At 36.9% G+C, this 21,015-nt stretch overlaps 1 protein-coding gene across 5 annotated transcripts in view; it reads right to left on the bottom strand.

Moving 5' to 3' along the window:
* Positions 1-4,517: 4,517 nt before the first annotated feature.
* Positions 4,518-21,015, bottom strand: part of LOC124118241 (LIM homeobox transcription factor 1-alpha-like) — a 72,691-nt gene continuing 56,193 nt past the window's right edge. The window contains exons 4-10 of one of the 5 annotated variants that reach the window (XM_046480349.2): positions 14,275-14,498; positions 13,462-13,604; positions 11,111-11,188; positions 10,512-10,638; positions 9,660-9,701; positions 8,247-8,330; positions 4,518-7,737 (exon numbers count right to left, since the gene is read on the bottom strand). In XM_046480349.2, coding sequence (XP_046336305.1) covers positions 7,538-7,737; positions 8,247-8,330; positions 9,660-9,701; positions 10,512-10,638; positions 11,111-11,188; positions 13,462-13,604; positions 14,275-14,498 — 898 coding nt within the window. In that variant the 3' untranslated portion in view covers positions 4,518-7,537. The remainder of the gene's footprint in view (positions 7,738-8,246; positions 8,331-9,659; positions 9,702-10,511; positions 10,639-11,110; positions 11,189-13,461; positions 13,605-14,274; positions 14,499-21,015) is intronic. The other 4 variants (XM_046480352.2, XM_046480351.2, XM_046480353.2 and 1 more) reach the window with 4 other exon arrangements.

The raw sequence follows: 21,015 nt of genomic DNA, 5'->3' as shown, positions 1-21,015 counted from the left end.
GCAGCAACACACACACGTGAATGCACATCAGTGCAATAAGGCTGCCTCCGTAGCCTAGTGGTAGAGGGTCTGCCCTGAGAGCGGAAGGTCCAGGGTTCGATCCCCAGCCGCGTCATACCGAAAACTTTGAAGGATGGTACTTGTTGTTACCCTGTCTGGTGCTCAGCATTAAGGGGCTAAAACAAGGACTGTTCGGCTCAGTCAGTATACTGTGTCTGAGTGGGGTATTCATTTTAAACTGCGGCATGGTATCTCAGTGGGCTAGCACTATAAATCGGCATCAGTCCAGACTAGTACATGCATGCACGCAAGCACGTCTCTATATAAGTGCAATAATCTTGGAGGTGACGTTAAACCCAATGTCACCTCACCTCAGTTCAATAATCTTGAACGCACAATTATACCCCACACATAACACACACTCCCGACTGCAGCACTAAACAAACACATAGTTACTGTTATCACAGCTTCCATATTTCTCTGTAATTACATAAAAAAGACAAGAATTAACTGAAATGAGGTTTTATTCATTCATTTATAACCAAGATGACATTTAGGAACTGATGAGTACGACAGATCATCACAACAGATTAAACAATGTCAGGTATCTCGGTAGTTAGCAGGAAGTGCCATTCCCGGACAACTACATACACGGTGGAGTGGAATGAAATCTTCAAACAGATCATCACAACAGCTTAAACATCATACCTCCGTAACAGGTTGTTAAAATTGAATGACAAGTTACAGAATCATCAAAGGATCTTTGTGCAACACTACTTTTAAAGTCCGTGTTAAGAATATTCTGTTTTTCAAACTGATGATTAATAAATCGACATTTGTCAATCCACTTTTTTATCAACAAAATGTCTGTTGTAGCCTCCATCAGATTTCATTGACAGTAGCCCAGAAGAATCGAGATCGAACCAATGCAGGGGTAAAAATTACATACAACTGTCAGTGAAAATTCCCCTCAGAAAAATTTATACACCACAAAATTTTATATTACGCACCCTAACAACTTCTCCCTCCCAAAGAACCTAGGGATCTGTTCATTAAAATAAAAATCCATACGTCAAAAGTGAAGTGAATTGTTTATGCCACAACATTAACGTTCAGTAATATTGGGCATGAAGGATGCATATGTAAAGCCTGGTTGGCGTAACAGGATGTACAATAGAATTTGAAACCCTTCATGTCTAGTAATGTTTTATCGCAAAATACACACTTTCCTTGACCAAGTTTGTTATCTGAAGTACTTGATTGTTGTTTAATGCCGCCCTCAGCAATATTCCAGCTATATGACAGCGGTCTGCAAATAATCGAGTCTGGACCAGACAATCCAGTGATTAACATGAACATCGATCCACGCAATTGGGATATGATGACATGCATCAACCAAGTTAGCAGGCCTGACCACCCGATCCCATTAGTCGCCTCATTCCTGAAGTACTGGCATATGATACAGTTTTTGAAAACTCATTAATAGCAATTGTTCCCACAACTTGTACCCCAAAATTGGGGGTGCGCATTATTTTCAAGTGTGCATTCTACACATTCTATGAAATACTTTTAGACATTTAAGATAACGTCACTTTTAACAGACATCTTTGGACAATGAATACAGATTAACATCAGTCATAATGACAGACCTGTGTATTCCTGGCCACATCCTTCAGGCTTCATCCAATGAGTTACTGAAGGTTTACTGAACTTGAATACAACGAAACCTTGTTAAACTGGACAGTAACGTTCCAATTGTCCAAATTAATGGTTTCCGAATCACAGATGCAGGTAATGCTGCATTAAATATACATTGACATTCTGAAAAGATTATTTGTAACTTCAGGTGTCCGGATTAACAAGGTTTCACAGTATTCAGTTGACAGACCTGTAGCTGCAAAGACGTGAATCTTCACTGATCAAATTGACATTATCCATCATACCCATTTCCTGATCTATCCAATATTTGCCAAAGAAATAAATAAAACACTATGTATACAAACAGTAACAAATAAACAAGATCATAGACCTGTAACAATACAATAAATATATGTTCTGGAAGGATCTCCAGAGAATGTGGTGTCGGAGAAAATGTACAATCTTGAACCCTCTTTGCAACTTAACTTAAGCAGCAGCTGGTAGATGGGTTTAATTGATGAGATTTCTTCGTGGGTTTATTGTGAAATCACAACCATTTTTTTCACAACCTACTGAAACATTCGACGAGATATCAATGCTGACAGAGGTTCCAACTTGGGAACGACATAAGAAAATGTAGTTCAATACTTTACAGGATATTTACAACAAACATGTGGACAAGATGCTGTATGATGCATTTATGATAAAACTAGAACCAATGCTGGCGTGAAGTATGGACACAATTCTGTATGTAGTTTATGATGTTCTTCTCATCTACTCAATACTGATCTCTGCATCTAGTGATCTGGAATGTTCTCATTTGAGATAAGGAGTGGTGGGGTAGCCTAGTGGTTAAAGCATTCGCTAGTCACGCAGAAGGCCCACACTAGCATTGATTGACTTCTCTATTTCAACTGAAGTGACATGTCACTAAAGATTTAAACACTACTTTTCAAATCGACACATAACATTACAACAATTGTAATAAAGAAGCCCATCTTCCATAAAAATTTGGCATCAATTACTATCAAATCTTGTTTATCATATCCAGGGGTATCAAAAATCAATGCCCAACCTACCCTTTTCAATTTGGCATCAATTACAATCAAATCTTGTTTATTATATCCGGGGGTATAAAAAATCAATGCCCAACTTACCCTTTTCATTAAACAAAATTTAACCAGTCTCCAAATAAAATCAGCTTCAGTTGGTCGTGGATGACCTTAAAATATAGGAGACCTTTAATTGAAGTCAAATTAAAAAATTTGAGTAAGAGACCGGTTTTTGTGATATAAAACAGTGGGTCAATAATCTGGACAAGCATGTTTGTCTCTGGACAAGTTCGCAGTTTTGATATTTCAACACCTGTTATCTGCTGAATCACGTGAGTTTGGTATAATGCTGCTGAAACAGTATTTCTGCCACAACTGGAAGTTTTGTTTGTTTGTTTGTTTTTTAACGCCGCACTCAGCATTATTCCAGCTATATGACGGCGGTCTGTAAATAATCGAGTCTGGACCAGACAATCCAGTGATTGATAACATGAGCATCAATCCACGCAATTGGGATCGATGACATGTATCAACCAAGTCAGCGAGCCTGACCACCCGATCCCGTTAGTCGCCTTTTACGACAAGCATGGGTTGCTGAAGACCTATTCTACCCCGGATCTTCACAGGTCCACAACTGGAAGTGAGGCAGCTCGTGGACCTTTAAGACAATGGTGAACACAAACAGCAAGGCATGGTTCTCACATACCAAAGATCATAATAAACACAAATTTAGTATTCAAACCACAATCAGTGGATTCTGGCAGAGCTGAAGGACATAACTCTCAAATTGTGTTGTTCTTGAGCACTGTTATGGGTCAACACAACCTGAGACATGCTAGAGTATCTTCTAAAAAAGGAAAGAATTAAGGCGAAGTACAGAGAATTGAAAACAGCTTAATGTAATGATGGAGAAATTGTGCCCGTACTTTCCAACCAGCATGGTAAAGTTTACTACTGAAATCCTCCTACCAGGAACCCAAGACAAACAGGAAGAAACATGCACACACTACAACACGAACTATGTACATTCTTCTCTGCCATATATTGCACTATTAACATACAAACATATCAACAAATTCACAACCTACTGGTAAAATGCAAAGCACAAGGGTTTGTAATCAGAATCATAGCACTATCTGTAAAAGGGAATAATTGGTAAAGATTTGGAATGTCATGTCAATGCTATATTCAATCTCTCAGGCACTACGAGAGCACAAAGCTGGTGTGAGATGCCTCAGTCTCATTGATGCCTTGGTTCAGCTCACATCGAGGTAAAGTTATCAGTAAAATGTTTCTTCTTAGTCAGAGTTATTATTCACTGATATATACTACTCAAAAAGGTTAAGGACCACACGATTCTTTCCATCATCCCGAGGCAAGTGAGTTAACTGACTATAAAAGTCCAGTTTCCACCCTTTCCGAACTAGGCTGGTATTATGGAGTTACATTTTGACTGGACCAACGAGTCTATGCATAGTCCAATCAAAATCGCGCACCGAAATCGAAATCCAGTTCGTAAACTGTCGTGCAGAGTTCGGTCAATTGCAGGATTTGCAAAGCATGTCCACCGCCAACTTGTCAGCAGATATTTTCCAAATCTTTTTATGTTTTTAATCAAGGTGCTCACGTGATTTGATGCATTTCGCAATGTAAGACCTGTTATATCACAATATAGATCTTGACTATCGATCAGATCGTCCTGACCGGGCGCCACCATTTTGTGCGAAGCAAACGCAAGTGATACGAGAGTTGGAATCTGATTGGTCCATAAAAGAGGCTTAGAAGGGACATAACTGGTAATAGCCACTGGTGGCGCTACGATCGAGCCCAGTAATTCCAGCCTAGTTCGGCAAGGGTGGAAACTGGACTTTTTAAGTCAGTTAACTCTCTTTCCTCGGGAAGATGGATTTTTTCATACTACAATTAATCTGTCATGATTCTTTCATATTATTGTTGGATCATAGGTTTTCTGACATCATACTTTTTTGCACATCCATGTTTATCACGATTACTCACACTATAACTGGGGGTGAAGCATCACACAGACATTGTAAATATTTAGGTGATGGCTTGTTTTTAAGAGAAAGTTGTCTTTTAAAAGAGAATGAGATGTTTTACCGTTATTCATGTGCTGTGAGAGAAAACTATGAATGTTTCTTAAGCGTTCGAAAACCCATGAAACAGGGATACTATAGGTAATCTGTCATGACAGATTAGCTATAGTAATATGAAAGAATCGGTTGGTCCTTAACTTTTTTTAATGGTATACATCATAAAACTGAGATATTTAAATCAAATATGTTAGGACAGCCAGTTGCAAAAGCCTGTTCATCAAGCGCTCATTTCAGGTTCTGCTTAATCCCAGATTGAGGCTTATAACATTGTGCTAGTTTCAATGTCACCCATGTCTTTCCCGACATAAGGCCTACTGGTAGTTATACCACTGGTGTATTGTGCAGAAAGTAAATTCCATGTAGTATTAATCTCACTTAAAAAAATATTACCACTAAACAAAGATCTGAGGACATCCCATTACGGGTCATGGAGGAATCACCTTTCACCAACTTTGACCAACCAATGACTAACAAGAAGTCAACATAAGCCAATCAGACAGCAGCTTTCTCGAGCTCTATCGCACGTTTCAAACTGGCAACTATGCTTGGAAAAAGAAATTTAACAAAGTTCTCGAAATCAAAATTTGAAAACTGAACAAAAGAACATACTGGAATGTCTAAAAGAGTGCCGAGATTGTAGGGCAGTACTTCCAAGGGCTATGCAAAGTCTCTTCCGTTCAGATAAATGAAGTTTTTTACGGATTCAATCGTAAAACCTTTAAATATCCTTCGGAATACCCCGTGTTGAACGTTTAAAGGTTGCAAGATTCGGATTGTCACTTTCCTGATTTGTAAGTGACGCTCTGACTGGTCCGATGAAATGTTTTTGACGTGACCCATAATGGGATGTCCTCAGATCTTTGTTTGGCGGTAACGAGAACTAAGATCAAATTTGAATGAGATTGATGTAGTATTTAAGTCACATGTTACTATGGGTGTCGGTCAACGGTTTCCTTTTAGTGTTCTTCATCCATATAGATAAGTTAAAACCATATGTTGACTACTCTACATAAGGAGATGACTGCCTAGTGATTATAGAAACGTAATAAGAACCCACATTCCAAACTGCTGACAAAACATTAAGAGATGCAAAAGATACCAACGTCACTTTCTTCTTCAAAACAATATGGCTGCTTGATTTGCCTAACAAGATTAACCAGTCCACCAGTCAGTGTCTGTTAAACTTAAAAGAAGAAAAACAGTACCCAGTCTTTTAACAGTGCTATGATGGGAAAAAAGGTCATTTTCACTGACAATTAGGTTGAATGCATTATTTTCACCTTATGGAATGAAAATCCTCTTTTGTCAAGGAAGGTGTATTCAGCAAATGTGTTGGAACTAAAATTGCTAAACTCCACCAGTGACAATCTAACCCATCTTATTATTTTCGAAATTTTGGCACAGACATTTCATAAAACATAAACAGAATAAGACTGGGCTGTTTCTACTTTCAAATTCTATAGCAATGTATATAAAAAACACATTGGCTGGTTGCAATTATTGTTTCTTCTGTTCAACAAAACTTTTTTCTGAAATGCAATAACAAGCACATACAAGTTATTTTGAAGAAGACGTGTTCAGAAGAATATTTTCAGAGAACGGTGAAGATTCTTTTCAGTAATGAAATTCAGGTGGGCGTACATATTTTGGAACAGGTGCTCAAGCGGGGCTATCTCATATAGTTGTTTATGACTGTATCGTCCATGAACCGCTTGTCAAAACATTAACTTAAGACCATAATAAATTACTTGATTTTCACACCAGCCTCACTACCAAACACTACCCACCTCACATAATTTTATTGTCCTTGGTACCCCCATCAAAAAAACGTTGCTGTGTGTATATTCAAAAATATGTGGCTGTGTGTACATGTGTTCACGTCTTTCTTTAATCGAGGAATAACATCGTATACATAGTCATACGGAACTTTCATATTTTAATGTGAATCAAAAGCCTTAAATAGTTTGCTTAAATAACTAAAATTCTAAAATATTGAAATATCTCCCCTTCACATGTTTGAAAAGCTTGGATGAAAATCGAATATTCATTTATTGCAGCCCAACGTAATTTAATTCATCATTCGCCAAATTGTGTTTTGAATGTGTATCTATTACATTAATCAGCAACAGAACTCTACTTGAAGATCTAGCATACATAAATTTCATTGCTGACAGACTAAATGACTAGGTGTTAATGATATTAACAAGATCCAGTTGAATCGTTGATCTCTTTAACATCTTGGTATTATTATCATCAACTGGAATCTAATATTTTCACAAATATAGTTCAAACATGTCTATATGTTTTAACTTCATTGTTAAAAATGTATATTGGCAAAGACCATTAATTTTTAGACATCCTTGAATTAGCATTTACCATAATGGAGAACTAAATAGATTCCTCCGCCCGCACTATGATATTTTACAGTCTTACTACCATGTTCGGTTCCGTATTTTGATAAAATGCACATGGAATGTCATAGATCTTTGGTAATCCAATAATATTATATTCACAATAATAAATAAATTATATATTTATACAGCAATGTCATGTAGACATTGAAATCTGTACAGTGATTATAACATGAAGCCATGCTCGACCCATCCCACGGCTTCTCCGTGCAATTCCATGAAGTTTTTGACACAATCTAGTTTTGACACAAGCCCTGTGCCGAACAAGCCGAAGTCTTTGACACATTCCCCAGCACAACACACACACACTCGGATGGTTCCTCTACTCAGCACTGAAGTATGAGCTCTGCATGGAGTACAGTTTGTCTATAGGGTTGATAAGGGGTCCTGATGCTGAGATATGGGGATGGCCTGTGCTGTCGTTCATCAGCATTTGATCAATAGCTTCGACACCATCCTCCAATGGCATTGGTGTTTCTGGGTACATGCTCTCGGGCAGACCTTGCACTGTGAACATGCTGCCTGAAACCAACACAAGAAATATATACTCAACAGCAAAAATAAGTGATCAGTTAAATTATTTAAGAATTGACTTCAATTTTGTTTGCGTTTATGGCAATATAAACGTAAAAAACATGGTCACACTGCATAAATCCTGGTAACTAGGAAGCTCTTGTACAAGGCAATCTTAGCGCTAAGGTGATCATGACTCCCATACTTAACATAGGCTTACTACAGTCGTAGCGCTAAATTTGTTTTGTATAATAGCATCCTCGTTCCCCAAATGGCGAGGACATGTTCCTAGTTGTATTTGTTTGCATTATTTAGAGATTGTACAGCAATGGATTTTTTTCATATTCAATTCTGATAAATCTATTCTTAGCCAAACCAATGTTGGGAGTGCCCTTTGATTGACAGTTTTGGTGAATAAATGTGATATTTTGTAACTTATCAACCCATACATATAAACCAATTTTCTGTTGAAATCTGCTCTTAAAATTGAAGATCTATACATGGCTATAATCACTTACTGCAGATCATACCTTGATGGGGTTGGTGGTCATAGGGGTGACTCTGACCGGGAAACTGCTGACTCTCAGACAACGGCGGTAAATCTGAAACAAGACAATATATGTTCAACGCTCGTCAAAACAAGCACAATACTGGGGAACTACTTTCCCTTGGTATGCCCATAGGCGTCAAAACAAGCACAGTATGACATCACAATGAAATGACATCACTAATCTCTCTGCCACTGAAGCTGGTTAGCTGTATTTCTACACTCAAAACACTGGTTATTACTGTTTATCATCCAAAACTGGCTCCCACAGGAGATATCGCTTGGATGAGTTCAAGCGATATCTACACTGTAGATATCGCTGCAATGAAATTACATCACAATGCTTTGCAGACCATTGTGATGTCACTGGTTACCATGACGTCACAATCAAATGACATCACTAATGGCTCTGCTACTGAAGCTGTTTGCAGTACTTTTTACACTGAAGACACTGCTAATTACTGTCTACAAATTAAAAAAGTTGAAAGAATGATGTTGGATGATAAATAAAATCTCACCCTCGTGTCTTTTGATATCAAATATATCAACACTCGTTGATAAAAGTGGCAAAAATCCTCGGCAAGCCTCGGAATTTTTCCCTTTTTATCAACTCGTGTTGATATATTTGATATCAAAAGACACTCGGGTGAGATTCTCTATTTATAAACTGAAAAAGTTGTAAGCATCACTTTGGATGATAAATAGAATGTCCCCCTTGTGTCTTTTTATATCGAATTCACGTATATCAACATGACTCGATAAAAGTTTAAAATGCGTTGGCAAACCACACAAGCCTCAGAGTTTTAAACTTTATCAACTCATGTTGATATACAGTAAACTACGGTTATAACGAACACGCTTATAACGAACTGACAGATATAACGAACTTACATTTTTGGTCCCAACTATTTACTGTAGTTATGCTGTATATATGCTTATAACGAACTACGGTTATAACGAACTAACATTAGTAGTCCCTTTGAGTTCGTTATAACCATAGTTCACTGTATTTGATATCAAAAGACACTTGGGTGAGATTCTCTATGTGTTATGTACGTATATTGATGTAGCAACATGATTCTAAGGTTCTGTTTAAAAAATGGCATTTTGATGTTCGACCTGTAGAGTTTATGTCCAAAAATGTTTTGCTACAATCAGAATTATGGATTCTGGAATGTCATGGTACTATTCTAAATAGTTTTATTTATAGGTCCATATATCATGAGTCGAGTTCCATTTTCTCCATGTGAATGGTCATGGTGCAACATTATTACCACCCTGGTCAACGAATCAGTGTGAACTCGAATTTCATTCTCAGCTCCCTGGGGAATATACAACTTATGGACAGACCATTATTAGTCCCTAAGATGGTATATATACTCACTTGTTAAGACACTCTCATCACTGTCCGGGTTCAGTCCTCCATCTACGGAGATAAAAACCAATATTAGATCCTTCATTCATAGATCATCCAGAATTCAAAACAGAATCTGTGATATTTTTTTACAATTACAAATCAACTACAAAAAGTTGGTCCAGATTTAGAAACTTAAATCAATAGTTGAATAAATAATATTGTTTGTAAACATCTCCAGGTTTTGTATATATTGAGAGTAAGGGTAGCCTAGTGGTTAAAGTGTTCTCTCATCATGCTGAAGATCGTTCACTCCCCACATGGTACAGATCAGGAAAAGACACTAGTACAAGTCTGCTAATCCAATAAATCAGCAAGGTATACAGGTTGTCCCACTAACCAACTGACCAGTGAAGATCCAGGTTGGAATAGGTCTTCAGCAACCCATGCTTGCCGTAACACTGATGCCTATGCTTGTTGTAAAAGGCGACTAACGGGATCGAGTGGTCAGGCTCGCTGACTTGGTTGATGCTTAAATTGATGCTCATGATATCAATCACTGGAATGTCTGGTCCAGACTTGATTATTTACAGACCGCCGTCATATAGCTGGAACACTGCTGAGTGCGGCATTAAACAACAAACAAACAAACACTAACCTAGTTACGATACAGAATCTACAAGTCAAAAATAAGCTGTCGACTATTTGGATACATGCTGAATCTATGCTAGGGTGTCTAATCCTAGCATAATGCGTGAAGCACCTTTATATTGTCCCACTCTCTGATATGGCAGGACCCTTGCTAAAAGTGATATACATGTATATATATAGTTATATATCTATACATTAAGTAAGAAGGAATAACGTGTAAATTGTGTGTACCGGAATAATCACCTGAGGAATCACTATCATCATCCGATTTTTTCCTTTTTTGTGATTTTTGTGATTTTTTCCCATCCCCAGTGTTGTTATTATTCTCCATATTCTGTTTTCTTGCAATTTTCTTGACCTGAAAAGAAACATAATCTCATTAACCATGGACTGTATTTAGCATTCACAGTGTATAAAAAAAAAATTTAAATGTTTTTTTATAACAAGAACCTAGAAAAATTCCCAGTTCTCTTCAATGGTTTGACACTAAATTATAGCTTCCTTGTTGCAGCAATTACACTTCCTTGATGCTGCCATTCGCTGTGCTGTATGTTACAGCTCTTAGGCATAACAGAAACCTAGGATCCTGGGTTCCAATCCCAGTTCGGATGCTCAGACTCGGAGATTTGGTGACAATATCCATCACTGGATTGTCTGGTCCAGACTCGAATATTTACAGGCCGTTGTCATAAAGCTGAAATATTGCTGTTAAACAACATAACAACAAACAGACACAAAAGTTGTAAACATCAAGCTGCAATACTGTTCAAAGCAGCATTAAACCCAACTCACTCACTCACTCACTCAGTGTCTTGCTCGAGTGTGCCTACCTTCGCTCGCTGGTTCTGGAACCACACCTGTACAACTCGGACACTCAGCCCTGTCTCTGCAGCTAAAGACTCCCTCACCTGGAAAACAAAGTGTTCGAAATTATTTCTATACAGTCAAATCCCTTTAGTAATGAAGAGATGAGAATGGCAAATATCAAAACATTTTGTCAAAAGCATCTTTAGCGAGAGTAAGAACTGAGATATACACATACACACATGCACACACTGATAAAACATATATGATTGTTTTAAATACTCCCCTTCACTCAACCAGGATCAATACTGTTATTTACAACAAAATAAACCCCACAACAAAAACCATCACTCTCATCCCTTAACTTGTTTCCCCTAAAGTCTAAGGTATAAATAAACCACTTTGTCTTCAAACAAACTAAACCCCACATCAAAAACCATCACTCTCATCCCTTAACTTGTTTCCCCTAAAGTCTAAAGTCTAAATAAACCACTTTGTCTTCAAACAAAATAAACCCCACAACAAAAACCACCACAAAAAAAACAGATTAGTAATTTCGAAAAATCAATTCATAACTGTTACCATGATATAATCTTACCAGGCAGTGAAAAAAAGTGGCAACACCTTGACATGCAAAACAGCAAGTTACATTTCCTAGTGCAAAAGCGTCAACCATTGTGTGTGTATGTTGGGGTGAAAAGAATTTTACATGCTCAGTAGGGGTTGCATTGAGGCAACAGTGCACTCGGCCAAGCTGTCACAACCAATGTAAAGGTGGTTACAATATGTGCAAGTTGTGTGCATGCACGTTCACCTGTACCTAAAGTGTCACGGGTACGGATCGATATCTTTGCGAAAGTTGTTCATGTACTATCTCTTTTCATGTAAACAAGCGACGGAATTTTTATCAGGTACTTCACCAACAATACCTCATAAATCAATGGTCTTCAGCTGATGGGACGTTGTTATGAAAGCTTATGCATGTAGGTTTTTTTCTTTGAGGTCACACTGAATTTATGAATATTAAACAGCAATTTGGACCAATAAATTGAACACTGAAGATGAAAGAGTGTGCGGTATTCAGGCCGTCAGACATTTTCCCCCATTGTTGTTGTGAAGGTAAAATGCGGATATCAACAACTGTTACATCATCATAGAATCGAAACGTAGCCACACAAAAAGACTTAATGCCTGAGGCAGAATTATTTATAAAATTCAACTAAAGCTCTTTGTGATTTTTACGATAAATTAGATTTTTCATTTCAGTGATCATTTTATTTGTTGGGGAATAAATATCAGTGGGTACGGTTTTATACCGCATTAATCAATATTCCAGCAAATTCATGGAGGGGGGACATCAGAAATGAGCTTGACACATTGCAACCAAGTGGGGAAATGAACCTGATTTTTCAGCATTATGAGCTTTAACAACTAGGCTACCCCACCACCCCAGAATAAGTTAATGCTTTGTGGAATCAGGCTCTGGTTAGTTCTGGAGTTGCAATTTGTCGCAGACTGTTGAAAAAATATGTCATAAATGCTGCAGTGTAAATTTTGAATCTACACTACTGTTGCCTGATATCACAGCAATGTGTGGTGTAGTTCATCACAAGGCTGAAACTAATTGGTCAGATCACTCGCTAGTTTCTCTCAGAGCTCCAGATAACTTTTTGAGCAATTGAGTTTTTACTCGATGGTTTCTATTTTAATTGGGTTATTACATTTTCCTTTGGGTTACCAATGTTTTTTCACTTATCTATTCATCACTCTGTTGGGTTTTCCCAGAATGAGTAAGCATTTTGAGATCGAAAAAAATGAAATAATGTTTTAGATGTATATGATGGTTCTAAATATAGGCTTGACTCGGAAAGTAAATTAGCTCATAATTGCATCTCGGAAATTAGCTTCGTTGTATGCATGCTGAAAAAGCTTCATTGGGTATTTATGTGTGCTGTTTTCAAACAATTGAGTTTTCCATTTAATGCATGCATTTCTGTACGCAAGTTAATTGAAAGTAAATGGGTTTTGAATAAATAATGGGGGTATTTTACGCAAATACGCAGCTGATCTGCAGCTCTGTTCTCTCTCAATGGAACCAGGACATGGCTTCATTCGTTGATTACAACCAGTGACTACACCGTATGTAAACATGAGTGATAGAGGAATGTATTGAATACAAAACTGATAAGAACTGACAACGCAACATCTACGATACTCCTTGCACCTTTGGGATCGTTATTAGGATATCTAATTTCTCACTTAAAAAATCGTTTCTATCAGATTAGACTAATATTTCTGCAATAATTCTGCAGACACGGTGTATCCTGCTCATTGCTTAAGCCTAGGTAAGAGCCAATCATCTGATGGTTCTACTTACTTTCCGACATGGCTTTGGATTAATTTCAAATGACTGTTTAAATTTCCGTCTCTGACTGGTCGTAAGAATTGTACGGGGCCGCTTTGGTCCTTTGTTGGGAGTGTCATGGCCGTCGTCATCAAAACCACAGTCACTTGTGTCACCTGGTGAAAAAAAATATCAAAATCATTTTTCCATTATCATGATTATCTCAAAGAAGTCTGTGATGTTTATTAAAGACAAAACATTACAGCTAACTCTTGATAAAATCAATATATCTTCTGTAAATTTAGGAAATGACCATCCCATAATTAGTTCATTATGGCTTACAAAGTTCAGTGGAGGTAGCAAAGGTTCTTGTAAAATATTTTTAACTAACAATTTTGTATTCACAGGGTAAAACAGGCTCCCTTCACAGGGTAAAACAGGCTCCATTCATGTTTGTTCAGCCTCAGAAGTTTGGGGCTTTTTTTCAACTAGTCCTGTTTGAAGCTTGTCCTGCTTCAACCTGACAAATGTGTTTACTATGTTGACATTTTCTGCTACATTTTGTTCAGTTCCAATTTGTAGAAAAATTGAAGCATACATTAAAATGGGGCTACCATCATTAGCTTTTCACTTGTCCTCAGCACAATTAATAGTCGCGGGCTAGCAGACTAGCATGAATTCCAAAGGCTGTTTGTTATAAAATTATACATTAATAGGTTATCTGTAGTTGTGTTGTATGATCAGTCTAGTCATGTTCGATAGGACACACATAAACACCAATTCAATATTTTGTCAGTCAATAAAAATGAAAATTTTCAAAAAGAGAAAATATAAGAATCAACTCACACTCACTTTTGGGGCTCATCGGCATCATACTGAACTCCTTCTCGAAGTCCAGCCTACAAAACAACTGTCCATCCTTGACCACAAACTGGTCACCCTTCTGTAACTGGTGCCCACAGGCCACACACACAAAGCAGGGCAGGTGATAAACGTATCCTAGCGCTCGCATCACTAACTCATTGGCTGGTATTGTCTGCAGACAACCATTGCACTTGGCACCAAACATTCTGAAAAATATAGGCACATGGTTACATTTTACCTATCTTAATTTCAGCTTTCAACTCACTCATATATTATGTTCATGATGTCAATCACTGGATTGTCTGGTCCAGACTTGAGATTTTTTACAGACCGCCGTCATATAGCTGGAATATTGCTGAGTGTGGCGTTCAACAACAAATAAACAAAAAACATCATTTAATGTTCCTAATGGTCTCATTTCTAATTACTAGGCTTACAGATCACAAAAGTTTCACAAATGGAGAAAATATCCAAATATTGAGAACTTTTCTTCTTTGCATCAAACAAGGAACCAATTCTAGTAATGAAAACAGTGTATGTCTGAGGAATCAGAATTCCTTGTTTGAAAGTGCTATGGCACAGTAACATTCATAATGGCATGGTTCACCCAAGACCCCAGTGTCTTAGGGTACACTAAGAACGTTATTTATAAACTGCCGGGGAAAGAAAGTATACACCCATGTATGATGGGTTTTAAACTTCATTTAAATTAGATTTAAACCACAAACAACACATCATAAGTTCATAATAGGACATTTTGTGCAGATGATACTTTTTTTAGTTGAAACAAACATAAAAACAGATTAAGTGTTCGATTTACTTTTACTTATTGCAAAATTCTATATTTATAGATGCAAAATACAAAACCTTATTTTTATGTTAATAAAAAGGAAGCTTTTTTCATGATGCAACATTAAAAAAGATATTACTTTCAAGACAGGTAGTCAGCAGAAATTCTATGGTGTTGGATGCTGTATCATCAACTTTTGGAAAATGAAGAGCAGCTTTCATTTTCATTTTAGTTTTGTACTTAAGACGTTAATATTTGAGACCATGTACTTTCCTGCACTGCAATATGATATACATAAACTTTAATGGTTTATACATGCTTGATATATGCACTTTGTTTGTATTATTAGAGTGAATGCGTGAGTGAGAAGAATGTTATTTTCTGTACAAAAAACTAAGATGTACTGATAAGTTGTGCTATATGTCATAGGCTTTCTGCTACCTGGGCAGAAGCACATTTTATGTAACAGGTACATCTTTTTAAAAACAATAGAAGAAAAACAAACAAAAACATAATACACATCATATCACCCGAGGTATAAATAAGTGGTCTGCGTGATTGCACAACGAAACGATGCTGTATCACATGGCATCCAAGTTACAAGTAATCGAAAATATGTTTGATGAATTGATTTCCTGTCGATGAAAACGTTTCAACGATTTTGACTGAACGTATGTGAACTCTTGAGTGATAGTATGTCAGTTTAATCTTGTTAATTAGTAAGAGGTGAGGTTAAATGGGGTTTAACTTCGCGTCCAAGATTATGGTACTTATATAGCGACGTGCATGCACGTGTGTGTGTGTGTGTGCTTGTACTAGTCCCGACTGATGCCGATTTATAGTGCTAGCACACCGAGATACCATGCCGCAGTTTAACATGAATACCTCACTCAGACACAGTATACTGACTCCAAGCCGACCAGTCCTTGTTTTAGCCCCTTAATGCCGAGTGCAAGACAGAGTAACAACAAGTACCATCTTTTAACGTTTTTTGGTATGACGCAGCCGAGGATCGAACCCCAGACCTTCCGCTCTCCGGGCGGACGCTCTACCACTAGACCATGGGGTCGGTCTAATTAGTATGAAATGATAATTATGTCCAATAATGAGCGATGTCATTGTAAGGATTGTTTGGGCTGTTCAACCATCTTTCACATTTTGACCTTTGCAAATGTCCAATGTCAATTACCCCAAAGTTGTTTTTTATCACGAGGGCCACATTTGGGTGCTTCAAAATTACAATCAATGTAAAAAAGTACCAGACTTAGTACACCAGCACCTTCACCGATGGCTTGGCAAGTGCACGTACCTATAGGATTTGCTTAATTTAGATACTGTTGGAGAGACGATCAACTCTAGTTGAATGTTCCCGGTATACAATTTGGTTACACTGTGTGCAGAAATAAGAACATTGTACCACTTTTTATACAACAAATACGTTTTTTAAACCGTGACGTCATCACAGTGGGGCACTGAATGGTATGAAAAGCCAGCTGACGGCCAGGCATCATATACGTTTTTTAAACCGCGACGCCATCACAGTTGGGCACTGAATGGTATGAAAAGCCAGCTGACGGCCAGGCACCATGAGGGTTAAAAATAAAACAACAAGAGTTTGCCACTGACAGGGCTATATCCCCAGCCCCTGTTGCAGAATTTATGACATAATTAAATCTAAACAAACCCTAACCTTTTTTAACCGAGGTGAAACTTGTCATGGAAATTGTGAAAAAAAGAAGGGCTTGGAACAAAGTTGGCGGGGGATATAGAAACGGGCATCGTCCGTCCATCTGTCCGTCATGTTTCATTTCTGGAGCATAACTCAGAAACCGTTCAATATCTTTTCATGAAACTTTGCAGGTCTGTCAAGTACATGCTGAACTGGTTCCCTTTGCTATTTAGAAATTGTAGAAATCTTTATTTTTTACGTTTCCATGGCAACAAGATGGACTTAGTTTCCAAACTCTTTTTTTTATACAATTTCCATGACAAGTTACACCTCGGTTAAAAAAGGTTAGGGTTTGTTTAGATTTAATTATGTCATAAATTCTGCAACAGGGGCGGGGAATATAGCCATTTTAGTGGCAAACTGTTGTTATATTAATTATAAGTCTTATATTTCACAGGTCTCTGTATTTCATCCAAACCAACAATACTATAAAAAACTCAACAACATATGAATAAATACACTGTTATATTTAATTTGACCACCAATTGCCCTGGTAAAAAAATCCACAAACAATGCAACTAAAAACTCCATAACATTCATCTCTATTCACACAAGGTTTTATGAATATTTCAGTGTAAAAAGATGTTGCAGTTCTCATGCTAAATGAAACACTTTTTTGATCAGCAAAAATATAATCACTAATTTCCATTTATGCAGAGAGCATGAACTTTTCAATTATTCACAGATATAAGGCAATGAATCCAGGTAACAAGCAACGAAGGTGTTAATTCAACTTGGAATAAACAGACAATCACACGCACATGAAAGCAATATAGATACATCCGCAGTCAGGTTCACCGTATGCGTAAATTGTCCCCAACAAAACAAATCCAATATATTCAGGGCTGCGAACTGAGTTACCTTTTCGGCTTTATCTCCCAACATTACAAGAATCCACACCTGCAGATAATCAATGCTGGGCTCAATAGTGAATAGACCCAGTAGCCTATTCATAACAGAGTTATCTCCCCTTATTGTGTTTCTCATCAATTCACAGAAGAAACAAATTATGCTGTTCGTCCCAAATGATAATGTAAAATCGGCCTCACTGTGTCGTCTGATCATGACTAATTCATACATGAGAGAGATCTGATAGATATTGTTCTGAACAAATTATTATATAGTTTGTCTTTCACAAACAAATGTTTGTAAATATTAGGTCCTTGTTGTTGATAATGCGCATATTTAAAGAAATTTTATATACAAAAATATGTTAATTATTCTGGTAATTGTAAATTTTTCTATCAATATGTAACAAATATTCATTTTATACTGACAATGTACTTGAATAAATGTTAGACACAATTTGTTAATTAATCATTATAATTCTTAAGTTTTCATTAATATGGGACAAGTATTCACTTCATACTGACAATGTTCTTATTTGAAGAAATAATGTACACAACTTGGCAATTAATTCTAAATGTTTCTATCGATATGGGACAAATAATCCCTTTGAAATATAATGTGTTTACTTGAAAAAATTGTATATGCAACTTGTTAACTGCCCTCATCATGATAACTCTTAAATATGCACTCAACAGATGACAATTAGTTGTTTCATATTGTCAAAGTGTTCATATGAAAAGAAATTCCTTATTTGCTACTAATAGTCAACAAATAATTCCTTTATAGATGAATTTAATTATGTTTAGTTATTTTAACAAACCTCAAATTACAGTTTTCATTATTTGAACAAACCTCAACCTAAATTATTTTTAATTAGTTTAATAAAACCTCAACTACCCGACAGTTATTTTAATGTTACATTTTCATAGAACAAGCACCTGTTTATTCAAGGTGGATTGTGAAGGTTTGGTGCTGACTTGAACAGGGATGCTTATTAGGGGGAGTCAGGTATTCCAACAGCAGATCTTAGCATGGCAGTGTCCAAAATAACTGCCTGCCCCCCTGCCCGTGGCTGGTAACTTTTCTGTCGGGATGCATGAAATTTTCCTCCACCTGCCCGACTGTCTGGCAGATAATATTAAGACTACTTACATATTCAGTTTTATAATAGCTACTCGTAGATTCTAAAGAGATTGTTCGGCATTATTTCAACTGAATCAAGATGCGATTTGTCTCTTATTGTTCGCGATTTTTCAATATTCATAATGTCGGAATGAGGGCAGGTAACTTTGAAAATGAGCAAAAAACATTTGTGGGTCACCTGCCCGGGTTTTAAATTATTTCAAAAAGTGCAGTGAGGCATCATTATGACTTAAAGATCTAAACACTTTTATATTTAAAATGAGTTCAGAATTATCCACTGGTGACACAGAGAAGCTTGATACCAGTACAAATTTAGGTTTTGGGGGTCAATGAACATTAGGATGTGTAATATAAATGCGGCCACATGTTTGCCCATTCAATACAATCTACTACCATATCCTCTTGTTCAGATCTTTATTTCATCTTTGGATTTTTCTAGTTTAGTTATTGTTATGAGCCTAACCATCAATATATTCAGTAAACTTCAATGCAAGTGCATCTCCATCAAATTTCAATTCATCAATATTTTCCTTAACACGCCACCACTAACAAAAACCACTGTCATAATGCAAAAAGCAGAAGTGTCAAAATCAAATCTATTTATCTCAAATGACAAACCAGACCTGACGTTATGACAACTTTTGTCCTCACAGGTGAAATTTAAGCAAGGTCAGCTTAGAGAGTACTGGTGGACAGCTTCAGGCTCACAACCCAGACAATGCAAGCAGCCATTTATCACACAGGCAACGAGAACTACTGAAATATTCGTCGACGTCCTATTCAACTAAGCCCGATATGATATGATATGGCAATGACAAATTGGTAATCTTCCCCAGAAATTCCTTCAAGTTGGAGCAGGACATGTGGTTGCTGATCTCATCGTGGCTCAGAAGGCATGGCAACTTGGCCACAATGGGAGAAGTCACCTGGTCTGTTTACACGAGACATGACAATCGAAAACACCAAGATATTCACATACCATACCTGGCCTAAACCGAAGGTGTCTTGTGAATGATGAATCAAGCATTATCAATTGTCACTTTGTTGTACACAGTTGCTTACTGAGGATTAGGTAAGGTGGCTGAGATCATCAGTCCTCCACTACTACTAGACTAACATCTAGTCTCTGAAACGAACATATTTTACAGAAAAATAGTTACCGTACATAATATAATTATAAAATATCATAAAAAGGAGCCCAGGGACTTTCTTCCTTATACTGCTGTAATCTAGACTTGCCAAATGTTACAGACTTGCATGGGCTGTATTGAGTATATTTTTTTCAGGGTCTGTAAGACAGACTACACTACTACCACAAGTCCTACACAGCAATACTACTCCTACCTACCTCCTTATTGATGCTTGTCTGAAGCCTGAGTCTAATAACATTCTGTTCAGTCTAGTGAGCTCAGTTAATAACTGCCCTTAATAAGTTAAAAATATATTGAAAATGTGGTAAGAGACAAATACAGGCCAGTAAACTAGCTAGAAGAAAAGATGTCAGAGACTGCTACCCCCACGACAACTTCACTACTACACTACTACTGTTATCCCCACGACTACTATTACTCCTAGCACTAAAACATAAATATACATTTTTTTTATTAATTATTTTTATTTCTGAGTCCAGTTAAAAATGTGCAGCACTAAAATTCATATCTAGCCAAATTGAGAAGAGATACAATGACATTTTTGAAAAATAGAAACATTATTCAATGATTTTGTGCAATTGAGGTTAAGGCTTCGAAACAGCGTTGTTATGTTACTGGTTATGATAGTATAAGTATTTGTGTGATTTCAAAAGAAACACTTCATCATAGCTCCAGATAACTTTTTGAGCAATTGAGTTTTACTTGAAGGTTTCTATTTTTTTTTTTTTTCCTTTTATTGTTTTTAGAAAGACACACCTGTTACATAAATGGGCTTCCGCCCAGGGTAGCAGAAAGCCCATGACATAAAGCACAACTTATCAGTACATCTTACTTTGTTGTTTTTTTTATACAGAAAATAACATACTTCTCACTCACACATTCACTCTTGTTTATATATCATATTGCAGTTTAGGAAAGTACATGGTCTCAAACATTAAAATCTTAAGTACAAAACTAAAATTAAATTGAAAGCTGCTCCTCATTTTCGAAAAGTTGATGATACAGCATCCAAGCACCATAGAATTTCTGTTGATTACCTGTCTTGAAAGCAATATCTTTTT

The sequence above is a fragment of the Haliotis rufescens genome, unplaced genomic scaffold, assembly GCF_023055435.1.
Source record: "Haliotis rufescens isolate VD_foot unplaced genomic scaffold, xgHalRufe1.0.p SCAF_8, whole genome shotgun sequence".
Taxonomy (NCBI): domain Eukaryota; kingdom Metazoa; phylum Mollusca; class Gastropoda; order Lepetellida; family Haliotidae; genus Haliotis; species Haliotis rufescens.
This window is presented reverse-complemented; position numbering and strand designations above follow the sequence as displayed.